Here is a 16,877-nt window from a genome sequence, read left to right as displayed (position 1 = left end):
TCAGGATGAGAAGGAGGAGTGGCGTCGTTTCCAGGCCGACCTCCAGACAGCTGTGGTGGTCGCCAACGACATTAAAGTGGAGGCTCAGCAGGAGCTGCGAACACTCAGGAGGCAGCTGCAGGAGGAGCAGGATCGCAGCGCAAAGCTTTCCACAGACCTCGAGGCCCTGCAGGGAGTCAGGTACCCTCTCCACAATACTCCTTTTTTTCTTTCAGTTACTCCCCCTCCACAAACCCCTCCGGCTCCCCTCATTTAGCATTGGGCTGCAGTTTCTTTCTCTCCGAACACGATGTGGATGTGAGATACCTGCCAGAGTCTTGCCATATCCCCATCCTTTGTTCTATACATGCGGTACAAACAGTACTTTTCTCTACTAGGATTTTATCTCCAAAAATCCTATGCTTAAAAGGTTTCCGAAAATCCTAAATACTGTATACTGTCATTTCTGACAATGTGATGAAAGAAGAGATCCCGTAAGTCATTATAAGGTTATGACTTAGTTAAGCAAAACAATGAGAAACTTCCTCAACAAATGGACTAAGTACAGAGAGAAGTGACTTAGTATCTCCATATTTTGACTTAGTGTCTCAAAATAATAACTCAGTATCTCAAAATAATCAAACTTTCTCTAAACAATGACTTTTTATGTCAGAATAATAACTCAGAATCAAAATCATCACTCAGTGTGTCTGTGTATTGACTTAGTGTCTCAAAATAATTATTGAGTATAGAAAAAATTACTTAGTATTTTAGAATAATGACTTGGTATTGTATACTAATGACTAAGTATTTCAAAATAATAACATAGTGTCTCAAAGTAATATCCTAGTATCTTAAAATAATCCGAAATTTTCTCAAAATAATGACTTTTTATGTCAAAATAATTACTTAATATCTCAAATCATATAAGCTCAAGACTTAGGCACTAAGTCAAAATATTGAGTCATTACAGTTTCACATTATTTTCAGATACTAAGTCATTATTATGAGATGCTGTAATAATTATTTTGAGATAAAAGTCATTCTCTGAGATTTTAAGTCAAAAGTTTTAGATTTGTTGTCATAATTTTGATGCTATTTAGAGAAACTACATCATTATTTTTACATACTGCTTCATTTGTTTTAGATACTATGTAATTTTCATATACAGCATCATTATTTTAGGTACTACATCATCAATTTGGGATACTAATTCATTCTTTGTGATACTAAGTCATTACTATGAGATATTAGGTCATTGTTTTGCGATTCTTAGTCATTGTTTTGAGATACTAAGTTATGATTTTGTTGAACTATGTCATAATTTTGAGATACTTTGTCATTATTTTGAGAAACTATGTCATTTTGATATACAGCTACATTATTTTAGGTACTACACGATTACTTTGGGATACTAATTAATTATTTTGCAATTCTTAGTCATTATTTTGAGATACTAAGTTGTTATTTTTATATGCTGCGTCATCATTTTTAGATACTACATCATTTTGATAAACACAATTTGAGGTACTACATTATTTTGAGGTACTAAGTTATAATTCTGAGATGCTAATGCATTGATATTAAATAGTAAGACATTATTTTTGAGATACTAAGTCATAAACATGAGATACTGTTATTATTTTGAGTTCATATTTTAGATACTAAGTCATATAGAGATATTTAGTCATTTTTTGAGATGTCAATTAATTATTTTGAGACAGTTTCTCATTATAAAGATTTACGGGATCTTTTATTTTCATCACATCGGCAGAGATGGACTTCCGTACTTCCGTAAATCTGGGATTTTGCAGACTCTGTTGGTAAATTAGCGTTCTCCTGCAGTATTTCCCTCTGTGTATTCTCCTCCTTTAAGCTGCTGCCCTCTCTGTCTCCCTCTTCCACACTGACCACTGCCCTGTAGCAACATTCAAACCTCACACAGTAATCTGCAGTATATTTATCGGAGGGAATTATTATTATTATATGAGAAGGCGGACGTGGTGGCAGATCTGCTCTACACAAAGTGTTTTAAAATGCACCACAGAGGCCGGTGTGTCCTCACTGAGAATATTTCACACCGAAGTATGATGCTATTTAAGATTTCATGCAGTGTTGTGGCCCTGCAGTGATGTGAGTGATGCACTTACAGAGAGCGTGTCATTGGTTTGTGTGTGAATATCCTGTATTTATAAGTGTTTCTGAGCGTCTCGATGCCATGGTGTTTTTGACAGTGTTTCATTATCATGCCAGGTCAAATATTTTCTGTGGCAAAGTTTGCTGCTGTATATATCGCTCTGTTTATCTGTGTGGCCAGTCATGGAGTAATCCTTTACAACTTCCCTCCCCATAGAGTTTACATCTTGGTTCTTGGTGCCAGTTTTTCCCAAGTGGCTAAAAAAGCGTTTTTCTTTTCTACGGTGGCCAATAGGGACAAATGTACTGCAGCTTAAGGAAATACATGCAAATAGACAAAACACAAACGAATTAAGAAAACATCTTCATCAATCTGAAGACGTATGAAAAACATTAAGAGAACGTTCTGCAAATGTCAATGTATTAAAAACAAAATCCCACAACACATTTACGCTTTAGGGCTCGCTTTGATATTACACACACACGTATCGCTCTGCGCACAAAATGCACTTTTTAAAATAAAAAAAAAATTATATATTAATATGATTTTCTACTTTCATCAAGTAATTTTTTTAACCGTCAGTCCTAATCAACAATATCAAGTGTTCATTAACTTTTAGAATTTAAACCCTTTAAATTGCAGGTTTTAGTCGATGATGATGCTATTATGTTTATTAATGAAAAAAAAAAAGAATTAATTATTTTCAATATACTACATGCTATTTTTTTTTTTTTTTTTTGAAGTTCACAGCCTGGGATATATCGATGATTTTCAGTAACAGTGATTTTTATATGTTATTAGTTTTTTGTGCATTGTCAAATACTCACACTCATACCGCTTTGCACACAAAATGTGCTTTTCAAAATCAAGCTTTAAAAAATACTCTACATTAATATGATTTTCTACTTTAATTGAGTTCATTTTTTTAACCAACATCAGTCCTAATCATAAATATCAAATAATCATACATTTTCAGAATTTTAACCTACTAAATGTCAGGTTTTTGTCATGTTTTTTTATGTTTGTAGATGAAAAAACCCTCACAGAAAATGAATAATTTTCAGTATACTTCATGCAAAATCGTTTTTTTTTTTTTATCACAGCCTGGGATGTGTTAGTTATTTGCAGCAACATTGACTGTGACATCCTTTGGAAAGAGCATTTATTTTCTCCATATGAAACAGAGGTTTGTAAGGGTTAATCGTTCTAGCTCACAATAAGTTTTGTTTAGTTTTATTAAGTTTTTATTTCTGTTTCATGCCTGTCTGGCCCACATGGGATAACAAGATATCATCACAACACAAAGCATGAGTCGTCTCACGGTTTCAAGAATATCAGCAAAAAAAGGTGCATAGAATAAATAAGGTTACAAAATATTATCATAGTAATAAAGATCTTTGAATGGGACATCGTATATTAATGAACATCGGTGTAAAATACAAATTTAAATACGCCGGAGTTAGCACGACTGCTGATTTACATCCATAGTCCCCTGGCAGGTAAGAAATAGAAGAAATAAGGAGAGAAAGAAAAAAAAAACACATACAAAGGACAAAAGTGCATTATAAGTAGCAATGTAAACTGTATGGCAACCAATCTTTTTTTGCAATTTATTAAACATTTCTTAACAAATTGCTCAATGCCTTTTTTTCCCAGTGTTTTAAAATAAATAAAACCTGTTTTCAAAGGTAAAAACACGTATGAAAAGCATCTGAAAGCAGCACAAAAAAGAGATGTCACTCCCGGTTAAGCTCTGTAACTGAGTATTATTACTTCGTTACATTAAATCTAGCACGTGACGTTACTGAATCGGCAAATTTTCCCCGAGATTAGCTGTCTCGCTGCGTCCGCTCCCCACCTCCAGCAGCTCCCTGTGACGACCCTGTCAAAGATGTCCCCTGTGACAAGCGTCCCTGTGTAACGTCCAGGTGAGTCCCCTGCCCTGTCGGCCTCTGTCAGCCAGCCTGCCTCTCCCTGCCCTGTGTGCTGCTGCCGCTCACTGACCTCCTCTCTGTGTTTGGCTTCCTGTCGCTGCTTCAGCCTGTCTGTCTGACTGTCTGTCTCTCTGTGTGCTGGCCGACCTCACCTTCAGGGACTCTCCTTCCTCCTCTTCTGTGCTTCGTCTTTGGTTCTTAAAACCAACCTACCGTTCAAGTAGATGTATCTGGTGCCACCTGCTGATCTTTGAATGAATAACGCTCAGACTTTTTTTTTTGGGTGAAAATAGCAGGACGGTCTGCTCGGCATGACTGGATTAAACTCATGCTCTGCATCCTGTGCTTCAGATACATTTGCATAGCGTCTTCATCACCGGGTGATTTAGTCATATTAGACATTATCAGTGACTTTATTAATCCTATGAGGTATGCATGGAAAGGAGTTTAAAAAAAAAAAGAAGTGCCCAGAGATCTGCTTTTCATTTTAAGAAATTTTAAATAAGTTTTGCTGCACATGTTTTAAAAAAGTCAAAGTTGTTCATAGAAGTTCATCTTCGTACTTCTTTTTCTTTCAGATTAAGCACCGGAGCCACTTTTGATACCAAGACGGCGGTAGAGGGGCACTGAAGAAGCGCCCTCCACAACGTGAAGACAGTGTTATTGTTGCACTTATTACTTTTATTGTGTCCTTTAAAATGTTACGTGGTGAACCAGGCTCTTTTAAAAGCCACAGTGACCAGTGTCGATGCAGTACACAAAGAGTCTCGTGACCGAGTCTGGCTTTTTTTTTTCTCTACACGTTTGTCGGTACGGAAGCCGAAATCAGCCGTGCTTGCAATTATTTTTTTGTAATGCTGTTCTTTTAAAATATCAACATTATCAACCCGTTACCATGAGTGAATAAAGGTAGTTTCCTCTGATTACTTCCTAAAATGCATTTTACATTTGATTTAAAGAGCACTTTTCACAATACTCAAAGAAGAGACAAAAACAGTAGAGTCAGAAAAACATATGATATTAAATAAAAACACGATCAGTAAACGCAATCATTCAGTCATCATATGGAATTACACAACTTCAGTGAACGTGAACTCATCAGCTCCTTTAACCTTTGATTGATTTGATTTGTTAAGCACATATTAAAAACAACAATGTTATACATTTCAAGCAAAGGAGCCATGCAGGCGAAGCCCCGAAAACTCACTTACAGTCTCCTAACATCGAGAAGAAAAAATAAATTTTGCTTAAAAATATATAAACAAGTAGGCTATACTACTATATCTATAGATATTTTTATGATAACTTGCACTCTGTAATTTAATCCTTTTTTGCTTCTTCTGAAACTGTTGGCTGCTGCTTTATAATTGACCGTTTTTCGGGATATTTTTGGTAATCCGCGACGTCTGATTGTGAAATGATTTAACTTAACAGTAATACAAGCGTCCCTTATAATTTAAAAGTAACCACAAAGTTGTGGGGAGAATTGAGATTTTTGGTGTTGCTGGAAATAAAAATTCAATTATTAATTTCTGGTATTGACTGATACATTTCAGCAGAGGATTTCTGACTACTGTATAAATAAGATAATAGATCAGTGATAATGTATAATAATAATAAAATAAATATCCCAACTAAAAGGGACATTTCTATCTTGAAATGACGTTTCAGGACATCCAGCTTTTTTACTGTCCAGCTTTTTTACTGTAAATATCAGTCGGGCTATTATACATTATTGGTTGGTTATTATACAGTCGTTTTACTAAAATTAACCCATTATCATGAAAAAAAAATGTCACTAACAAAGTAATTAACTTGTGATTTTAAGATAACAGCATTAAAAAAAAATAATTGCGAGCATGGTCGTTCACTGCTTCCGTGTTTTGGAACTTTTTAAATAATAATTCTGGATTTTTCTTTCTCGATGAATGTATTGTTTGTAAATTTCTCGACCCGTGTTGAAGAAATGTCACATGTTTGAAAGACTCTCCTTTTCATACTGTGCAAAGCTGATTTGTGCCTTTTTCTTAGAAAGTTGAGATGGTACAGTGGAGGTAATAACCTGTTAAAAACAGCAGGAGAAACTCGGAAAAAGATGTGATAAATATTTGGTCGGTGGCGATTTATAACATTGTGCCAGAACAAATACGTCAGAAAATCACCATTTCAAAGCGAGAGCGATTGAGTCCCGTGATTAAGAATATGAGGCGACACATGGTTTTTGTGCTGGACCTTGCTTTTATTTTATTTTCTAGTCATTTCACTTTGACTTCTGTCTGCTCACTTTACAACTTTATTATCCGTTGAGACAAAAAACAACTTTTCTTTAACCCTCCTGTTATGTTGCATTTTAAACAATTTTAATATTTTAAAGCATGTTTTTTTTGTATGAAACTTCTTCTGCTTCGCTTAATTAGTGTAATCAACTTTTAAAATTTTAGTGGTTTGTATCACAAAGTAGACATCGATCGGGTGAAATTGACACGGAAGTGAAACTGGGATCAGAAGTGTCAAAATTAGACCATTTGTTTCTTTGCAAATGTGAGACAAGTTCCTATCCCTAAGAAAGAAAAAGTTTAAAAATATAAAACAAAATTTTTAAAAAAGAGGTTTTTTTTTTAAACTGTGTTTTCTATCTAGGTAATTCCAATTTCCATTGCAAAAAAAAAAAGTTTGAACATGTAGGCCTATTAAAAATAAAATAAAAATCCTGCCATGACCTGCGAGACGTGAATAACACCATTAAACTTAATATTGATTAATTGTGTTTCTGACAACTTTTGGGTGATTAAACATGAACCCGGTCACTCAGGAATATTCTCGCTGTGATGAAAAATGAACCTAACAGGAGGGTTAATGTTTTCGTTTTTGGTCCTGTAGTGAAACTGAACGCATTGTCATATTTAGCCATTAGATGGCGCCATGAAACACAATTACTGTACTGAAGGTGACATCGATGTGGACATACTGGTATCCTCCGCTCTGTTAATGCCTGTATACGTATTTTTGTCTATTTTTTATGTTATTTTTAAATCTATAGAGTATTAATTCTTTCTGACAGATACAATAACCCAAAACACTGCCAAAATCAGATTTTAGGACTGCCGTGAAAACACAAACTGCCGTACCTCAGAGTCACTTTGTTACTCCTAAAACAAACCAAAAGGTTGATGGTCCATTTTTAACACACTATGAAGACTGTGTTACAGGCTCCTCTTGAAGCATCGCTATTAGATAATGAGTTATTCTTTTCTGCTTTTCAGCAGCATTATTGACAAGTTAACTTTTTGAAAATTGAGCATATTGGTGCAATTTCTTTAGAAAACAATAAAAAAGACAATAAAATATTTTTAAACAGCAAGAAATTAGTGTAAAGAACAAGAAAATTACCTTAAAATAGCAAAATAAATTGTTTTTAATTTACTGTTTTAAGCAAACAAAATTTGGATTTGGTAAAGGTGTTTTAAAAAATACAAAAGTTTAAATATGTAATGATAATAATTAAAAATGTATTTTTTTTCCTTACCTTTTGCCTTTTTTTCCCTACCTTTCCCAAAATATTTTTTTCAAATCTACAAATTTTTGCAAATGTGAAACATTTCTCACCTAGTTGCTTATTGCCTTTTCTTGTTTTTAAAGAAGTTACACCAGTTTGACACAGACTTTATTATCTGAACCGCAGACTTCACTCAGATATTTGTTGATCATCATCAATCATGTTAAACACATTTAGAGGTTTTCTTCAGCATCCTGTTTATTAACGTATCAGCTCCTCAGATTTTGTGATGTCACTCACTTTGAAAGATGATTAATTTATTTAATATTTGAGCCAAACTCTCACACAATATTCTGTGTTGTCGTAGATCCCCGATTCCAAAAAGTTGAGACGGCGTGTAAAATGTAAATAAAACTAGAATTTAATTTGCAAATCTTTCTCTAAATATTTAAATTTGAATGCAGTCCAAAGACGAGATATTTAATGTTCAAATGGATTATTGTTTTTTGTAAATATACAGTTATTCTGAATTTGACGTTGCAAAACATTCCAAAAACATTGGGACAGCTGCATGTTTACCATCGTGAGACATCACCTTTTCTTTCAACACACAAGTATTTGGAAAATTAGGAAAATAATAGTTTTAATAATAATAGTTTTGAAAGTGAAATTTCTTCCTCAAATTTTCTTAAATAGCTGCACTGGAAATATGTTTATTTAAAACTCCCGCCTGATTTAGCACATTATGAAATTCTGTCATAATTAGGATATGCATTCTTGAGTTATGGCCAAAAAAGGTTTCGGGAGGTCACAGGGGCCTTGACCTTTTATCTTCAATTGTTAAATTCTAATCAGTTCATGGTTGAGTCTGATTGGGCGTTTGTGCCAAATTTGAAGAAATATTTTCAAGATGTTCTTGAGATATTCACAAGAATGAGAAGGACAAGGTCACAATGACCTTGACCTTTGACCACCAGATGTGATCAGTTCATCATTGTCTCATCTATTCAGTTCATTGTTCAGTCCAAGTTGACGTTTGTGCCAAATTTGATCTGTTCTTGAGATATCGCATTCATGAGAGTGAGACAGACAAGGTCATACTGACCATGACCTTGTGTCAAATTTTAAGATATTCTCTGAAGGCCTTCTTGAGATCTTGACCTTTAACCACCAAATTCTAAACCGTTCATTTTGAGTCCAAGTGGATGTTTGTGCCAAACTGAAAGAAATTCCCTTAAGGAGTTCTTGAAATATCGAATTCACCAGAGTGAAGCAAACAAGGTCACACTGAACTTGACCTTTGACCACTTAAATCTAATCAGTTTATTCTTGCGTCCAAGTGGATGTTTGTGTCAAATTCAAAAATATTCCCTGAAGGCTTTATTGAGACACTGTGTTCACAAAAATGAGACAGATACAAGGTCACAACGACCTTGACCTTGTAATCAGTTCATTGTTGAATCCAAGTGGATGTTTGTGCCAAATTTGAAGGCTTTCCGTCAAGGCTTCTTGAGATATCACGTTCACGAGAGTGAGACAGACAAGATCACAGCAACCTTGATCTTTGACCTTTGACCACTAAAATCTAATCAGTTCATTTCTTAGTTCAAGTGGACGTTTTTGTCAGATTTTGAAAGAATTTTTTTCCAAGCTGTTCTTGAGATATTGTATTCACAAGAAATAGCAGATGGACAGACAACTCTAAAACATAAAGCCAGTGTCCTGTGCTGTTGCCTACGCAAATATATAAAAATTAGACGCGTTGTTTACTTATTTCCCCCCGTGTATGTCGAAAATGATTTGCAAATCGTTGCATTCTATATTTACGTACATTTTACACAGCCTCCCAACTTTTATGGAATCACTACTTGTATTTTGCAGGATCTCAGGTTCTACATAAAGTCCACTTTTTATCCAAGATATTCAATTTGTGATTTTTTTTTATTAATTAGAAGCCATATTGTTCTACCAGATGATAAGGTACTGGTGCTCAAAGTGTAAAAAAATTTGCTCACAAAAATAGAAAAAGATGAGACGTGTAATTGGTCGTTTTCTGTCTTTAGTAAAGCCATTTAATGAACAATACAGTGAATGTGCTGTTTATTTATTCTGGTTTCCTGCCTGTGAAAGAACGCGTCAAAGTGTACTGTATGTCTGTTGTTCTTCAGGCAGATGAATAAACGAAGTTACACCAGTCCGACTGTGGTTGTGTTTCTCTTTCAGGCTTCGGAGGTGAGTGAGTGCAGCATAACACACAAATTCCTAACTCATCATTAGTCACTGATAACGACGGTCCTAATCCCTCGCCGTATTGACCAGGGGTCCAACGGTCACCGGGGCAACAAGAAGAAAGTCGATTATTGGACGGCTCAGATGTTGTGTTGCAAATTTAAATCTGCAGCTGATTATCGGTTATTGATGATTGATGGTTCAAACTTCAGTGTTTGATCAGTGAACTGAGCAAACACTTAAACATAGATTATCAGGGATATATCACTTGTTTTGTTTGGGGGCCACTTTTGCACAATGTCAGGAGGTCAGGGGCCAGTCACAGCAGCCCCAAACATGTTTCTGGGACTTGAAGACATTTCTCTGATTTAAGGACAATTCTAAGATTTTAGGATGTTGGAAGGATTATAGGATGGATTTTCGTATTTTTGGCCATTTCTCGATTTAAGGGCATTTTGAGGATTTTAGGATGTTCCTTGGACTTAAGGACATTTCTTAACCTCAAGGGCATTCCTCAGATTTTAGGACATTTGTTGGACTTTATTGGCTTTCAATGATTTTAGGCCATTTGTAGGATTATAGGACATTTTTTAGGATTTTTGGACGATTCTAAGATTTTAGAACAGTTGCAGGGATGTCAGGACATTTCTAGGTTTTTTGGACATTTCTAGGATTTTGAGATGTTTCTTAGATTTTAAGACGTTTCCAGGATGTGAGGACAAGAATTTTAGGATGTTTCAAAGATTTTAGTACATTTCTAGGATTTTAGGACATTAGTGCCTCTGTCTGGGGTTGTGGGGATCCTCCACTGGCACTTTTTTGACAAACAAGCTCTTTTTTGGTGCTGTTTTATACACTCTGGCGCCTTATGTATACTAAAAGAACAAAAACAATTCCCAGTGTGAATCACTTTATTTTTATTGTGAATGGGAAAATGTTTGATGGGGACACCTGGCGCCCTGTCTCTACGGCCGTAAGTTTGGCATCACTGATCTGTAATCAATGCACTGAGCAAAATCCTTATTTCCGAGTATCTATTCATACTGATCAGCAGTTAACGTGAAAAGATAAAGTGTGAAGTGAATCTAATCTCCAGTTCAGAAACGCACTCGCTCCTCCTCAGGTGTGTGTTTTGTGTATTTCTCTGCACAGCAACGCCTCTTCATTGTGTCTGTCAGGTCCCAAGGCGACGAGGGGAGGGCGTCCGACTCGGATATCAACCATCACTGGTGCGGCATCTCCATGATCCCGACCACGCCCACCGACCCCGGCGGAGACGCCAACGACTCGGAGCCCGGAGCTACTGTCAAATCCCTCATTAAGTCCTTTGATACTGTTGGACAGAGTGAGCACCTACACACACACACACACACACACACACACACACACACACAGACGGGGAATCCCAACACTAGTGTAAGTACAGAGAAGAACAGCTGGTGAGATCTCCACAGTGGATTTCTGTCATTTCTCTGCAGTAGACTCATGCAGAGTTAAGAGGGACTGTGTGGCCTGAGGTGACCTCTGTTAGGGGGTCAACAAAAATCGACTTTTACAGGCGTTGTAAAATTTGATTTTATGGCAGGTAGAGTTGCGTAGGAATGCATTTGGCGTTTTAAGTGTACGTAATAAAACGGACACTAAATTAATCAGTCAGACCTGAAGTTAACGCAGATCAAAGTGCCTCACAGATGACCGAGAGGCTGATTTTAACAGTGTAGACAATGAAAACACAAAAAAAAAAAAAAGATAAAAACAATTGAACAATTTCAGACCAAATCAAATGAGACAATAAAAAATAAAAAAGTAAATAATAGAAAAATGAAATAGATTAAAAGCTACAATAACTAGATTAAATAAAATAGAGTAAACAGGCAAAACATCAATAAAAATTAAGACAAAACAAAAAATAAGCAGTAATAATAATAATATTGATTAAGATAATACAATTAATAATGATTAAATAGAGGGTAGACTAAAGCAAAAAAAATGAAGACAAAACAAAAATGATGGCGATAAAATACAATAAAATTGATTTAATAATAATGAAGTAGTTAAATAACGGCTAGAAGAAAAGCGACATTTTTAAAACAAAGTTTGAAAAGACCAAATAACAGAAATGAATAATAAAAATGATAATAATAATAATTACATAACAGCTAGATAAAAATCATTTACTAGACTAAGCGGTAATAAAAATGACGGTTGTATTTTCGGGTGTTGCAGACGGACCCGGACACACAGTTCAGATGCATTCGTCCTCCAGGAGCCCGCTGAGTGGGATCCCCGTACGCACCGCTCCTGCTGCTGCTGTCTCCCCCATACAGGTAAACACACACACACACACTTTACTTTTAAAAATGTAAAAAAGTTCATACGGTCATAGAAAAACCTGGAAAAGTCTTGGAATTTGCAAATAAGTGGAAGTTGAAAATTATCCATACCCTGAAGGTTTTGGAAAATTTTGTTTCTTAAACCTGCATTATAACACATGATACAATTTTGGTGATTTTTACTAAATCACTAAAAATCGAATCACTTTTTATTTTTAAGGGCATTTTGAGGATTTTTTATTTTATTTTATTTTTTTAAAGAGCCAACAATTAAAAAATGAAATTGCATAATTGTTAAGTGAATAAAATTTACCAAAAGTTTTAAAGTAAAAAAAAATAAATAAATAAATTTAAAAATCGCTAAAAAGAGTTTTAAGGGGAAAAAACTCCCCTAAAAAATCGCCACAAAATGATTTAAAAAAAAAAAAGCTAATTTTTGTCTTTAAAAACCAGCAGTAAAACAACAACAAAATGAAGCCATTTAAAGTTGTTTGCCCTTCTCTTAAGTCAAAATAAAGAACATAAGTTCCTCTCCAGTGCTTAAAAAAAACATTTAACATGCCTCCCCCTTTTTGCACCAGACCATCCCCTCTTATAAATAACAGCTGGTCCCTGAGTTACGTTTACATATACAGTTCTAATCCTAATCTAAAGTCTGGGGTTTTTTTCAAATAATTAAAGTGTGTTTAAACCCTGACGGTCTCTGATGAATTTCCCGCTCTGCTCTTTCAGAGGCAAACGTACATAAAGCCGCTGTCAAAGACGCTGGAGAAAAGAATCAATCACGGAGAATTTTCTCATCATCACGGTACGTAACACACGCGTGCTTTCAGCTGGCAGTCCTTCATTTTACATCTATATTGTTTATGTATTTTTCATAATCCCAGTCTGGGATATGTCAGTGATCAGCAGCTACATTTATTGTGACAGGTCACCCAGTGGAAACAGCATGTATTTCCTCCATATGCCAAATATGGTCAAAATGACCTCACCAGGTGGAAAATAGTCAAAATGACAAATTCAGAGTCAAAAGCCCAGAATGACACCCAGAAATAATACAAGTCCTGTTTTTCTGCTCTGATGGCTGTGGGATCAAAAATGTCAGTTTGAATGGGTTTCAATGGAGCATTTTTGGACCTGAACAGTCTGAATGTAACTATTTAGTTTCCACAGTGTATTTTAGACTTATTGTAGGAGCTGAGCTGCAGATTTTAACGTTAAACATGAATACACAATCTTACCAAAATTGATGCCATATGCATGAACACAGCCAAAATTATCCCAAAAAATGAAGATTGAGAAGTGTTAAACTGGTCGCAGTCCCACTTTCCTGTTATAAAATGCTTTTTACATTTTATTATCGTACTTTAAAAAGTGTTTTATGACTCCTTCTTCACATTCGCTCTCTCAGAGAAGTTGTCGGGTTGTGGAGACGACCTGAAACCAAACAGCTTGATGAGGAAGAGTCCGTCTCTGGAGTCTGTCATCAAAACTCCCGCCTCCTTCGGCAGCCGCACGGCGTCCTTCAGCTGCAGCCGCGGCAACAGCAAGCTCAGGTGGGCCAACCCGAATTATTTTACAGAAATATTATAATTTAGGGAACAACTCTCCAAGTGTAACTTTTTCTCACTTTTTTTTCTCTGATTTTTTTAAAGTTATTTATTTATTTATTTAAGTTATTTTCAGGTAATTTTCTTGTACTTTTTACTAATTTCTTGCCAATTTTTGGGTCATTTCCTCTTCCATTGCACATTGCCTTCTCGCCGTGTTTTTGAAAGAAACAAGCCAATTTGCTCAAGTTTCGAAGGGTTAAAACATGTTGCCATACTAACATATTACAAGCATAATAACATTAAACAATTTGAAATTTCGATTTTTCTCTTTCTATTTAACCATAACCGTGAATGACCAAAAAAACTGATTTTTGTTATTTTAGCCCCCAGGACAAATATTTCCGTTGCTTATTTTCTTGTTGAGTTTAAAGGGTTAATTCTGAGCACCTGCCCCTTTTATATATTTGCACATCATGAGGGTAAGCGAGCTTTTCCGTGTTGCAGGTCTTCCCTCTCAAACGTGTCCTCCGTGTTTGCTCTGCTCTCGCCGTCATGTTATAGCCGCCATATGTTTGTTTGGACAGGGTCTTCCTGCCTCGGCCTCGCTGCCGCAGACGACGAAATAATGAATTTAACAGCAGAGCCGCTGTGACGTGTGAAATGTTTACCATCCTCAGAGCAACGACCGTGTCTCGCGGTCTTCCCATGGCCTCGGCCTCCGGCTCAAACCCCAGGGAGCGGACCCTCGGAGTAACACTGCACATACACATTTAACCGATCCATTGTAGCGTCTGTTTTCTCTCCCTTGTGTCTTTTAATAATGCAGTCAGTAAAAAATCATAAATCTGTGTGTAAGCATTTGAGCACATGAAGGCAGAAGGTGGAAATTAGGAGGTTGGCCAAAAAAAAAAACGTGCAAAAGCTTTACATCGTACACTTAAATCTACTCTGAGCTGTGCACGTTTGGCTGCCCTCTAAAGTCTGGACTCCAACACAAACACACTGAGCTGCAGATATTCTCCGAATTCATGACGATAACACGAGATCACATCACACAGTTCCCTCCACTGATGGAAATCTAGTTTTCATTAAAGAGGGAAGAGTATCAAAGACGTAGAAATGCAGCATTTAATTCTTTGCAGAAAACGTTCAAAGCAGGACTTTAAAATATTCTGTCATCGCGCTTCAAGAACCGCAGCTAACAAATATTTATATTCTCAAGTAATCCTTTCAGACTTAAGCAAATTGACTTGATGTCATTTATAATCACCAGGAAGGCGATGAGTGGAAGAAACGACCCCAAAATTGGCAAGAAATTTGTAAAAATATACAAAAAATTGACCTGAAAATTGCCACAAAAAAGAGAAAAAAAGTAAAGTAAAATGTAAACAATAAACAATAAAAAAAAAGTAATAAGGATTCTGTAGCGTAACTTAGAATATAAAAATGTGAATATAATTATATTGGGAAAAAATAAATATGGAAAAAACAAAAAAAAAAGCTGACAAGAAAATGTCCTAAAAATTAGCCAGGGGGCGATTATTTGATAGTATTAAAAAAAAAAAAAAGAAATTGAGAGAAATGTTTAGAAAAATATATTTATAAATCTTAAAAAAAAATGTTTAACTTATGTTACAAAACTTTTTTAAAAATGATTTTTTACTCTTCTTTTTTCTTTTTTTTTAGCACTCATTTTCTAGTTTGTTTTTGCTTTTTACTTTTATTTTTGTTGCTTATTTTAAGTTTTTCTTGTTTTACTATTTTCTAATTCTTTTGGCCACTTCTTTTTAAGTTACTCTTTGCCTTCCTCCCATGCTCTTAAAAGATCTGAAGCCAGTTTGCTCAGGTTTTAAAGAGTTAATAAGCCGACTTTGTCTCATCATCTGAATTTGCTGCACCATGTTTACGGTCATCGTGAGGCAGCTCAGCTGCTTCATGCACAGCTTAAGTCACACATTAGTTTCACTGTATGGTTGTTTACGACTGTTTTGCAGTGTAAACAGGACTATGTTCACTTTTTCCTAATCCAAAAAAGATATTTACAAACACTTCTGGGTCCCTGAAGTGACTCTATGGCGAATATGGAAAGAGTCACGTGTTTTTACGTCAGGGCCGCCTGTGAGCTCGTTTCAGACGCGGTCGTCAAATGATTTCCATCTGGAAAAATGCTTATTTAATTGAGTACATTCTTATAGCATGAGACATAGAGAAGTTGCATAATTATGGTTTTTATGGCGCTTCCTTCATGTCCGTGTGCACTGGAGTCTGTGTGTGGATTTGAGCATAATGACAGTTTTATGGGGTAATCAAACACTTATCGTTCCCTAAATGACAGACTGTGACCGTCCCTCTTTATCTCTCTCTGTGTGTGACTGCCGTCTGCGTTTCCCTGGTGACAGTGTGGAAAGAAAGGACCCCTTGGCTGCGCTGGCCCGAGAGTACGGAGGATCTAAGAGGAACGCTCTACTGAAGTGGTGCCAGAAGAAAACAGAAGGCTATCCGGTAGGGATCAGAGGCCGGAGACCTCTCAAACACACGGCGGGCCACGTTCACTTTCACGCCCGACTTTTCTCTGTCCGACAGTTTCCTTTTAGTCTTTTATTTAAAAGCGCTGCTCCCACTCTCCTTTCTTATTGCAGCATTGTGCAGAAGATAACGGTAAGTGATACTCAACTTATGGCCCGCAGGTCAAATCTGGGCCCTGGTGGCCCCTCGACCAACATTTCACCATCAAAATTTAACGATCCACAACTGTTTTTTGGACTTTTAGTATACAGAAGGTGCCAGAGTGCATAAAACAGCAGCAAAATAGAGCTGCTTTATCAAAAAAAGTGCACCCGTAACAAAGGTCCTAGCTAAGACCCTACAGATGTCCTCAATCACAGAAATGTCCTAAAATCCGTGAAAAGTAGGCCTAGGGATGCACGATAATTATCGGACCGATAACGGGCTGTCATACCGATGATTCTGATAATAAACGTTTTGGCCGATAAACAGAACCGATAATAATAAGCGTAAATTGCTTTGATTTTGCTCATGTTGCCATGGTTTCGCTCCTCCAGTCCTACACACTGTGCATTACGCTGCGTGTCAAACTGCTGCTGCGAGATCAGTCCACAACGTTTCATCAGTCAGCAGCAGGGTTTAACCCTTTGTTTCTTTCTCTTTTTTAACTCTTTCCCCGCCAATGACGATACTTTCCGTCAATCCGTGTTT

At 36.2% G+C, this 16,877-nt stretch overlaps 1 protein-coding gene across 5 annotated transcripts in view; it reads left to right on the top strand.

The window, feature by feature from the left end:
- The window catches only part of specc1 (sperm antigen with calponin homology and coiled-coil domains 1), a 118,311-nt gene that overhangs the window by 67,626 nt on the left and 33,808 nt on the right, over nt 1-16,877 (top strand). For all 5 annotated transcript variants that reach the window (XM_088088301.1, XM_088088299.1, XM_088088298.1 and 2 more), the window contains 6 exons: nt 5-180; nt 10,954-11,120; nt 12,002-12,102; nt 12,841-12,916; nt 13,520-13,664; nt 16,061-16,163. In XM_088088301.1, the coding sequence (XP_087944427.1) occupies nt 5-180; nt 10,954-11,120; nt 12,002-12,102; nt 12,841-12,916; nt 13,520-13,664; nt 16,061-16,163 (768 nt within the window). The remainder of the gene's footprint in view (nt 1-4; nt 181-10,953; nt 11,121-12,001; nt 12,103-12,840; nt 12,917-13,519; nt 13,665-16,060; nt 16,164-16,877) is intronic.

This window comes from Plectropomus leopardus, chromosome 15, assembly GCF_026936395.1.
Source record: "Plectropomus leopardus strain MGB_pleo_1.0 chromosome 15, ASM2693639v1, whole genome shotgun sequence".
Taxonomy (NCBI): Eukaryota; Metazoa; Chordata; class Actinopteri; order Perciformes; family Serranidae; genus Plectropomus; species Plectropomus leopardus.
The sequence above is the reverse complement of the archived record's forward strand: the minus strand, read 5'-3'. Positions and strand labels throughout refer to the sequence as shown.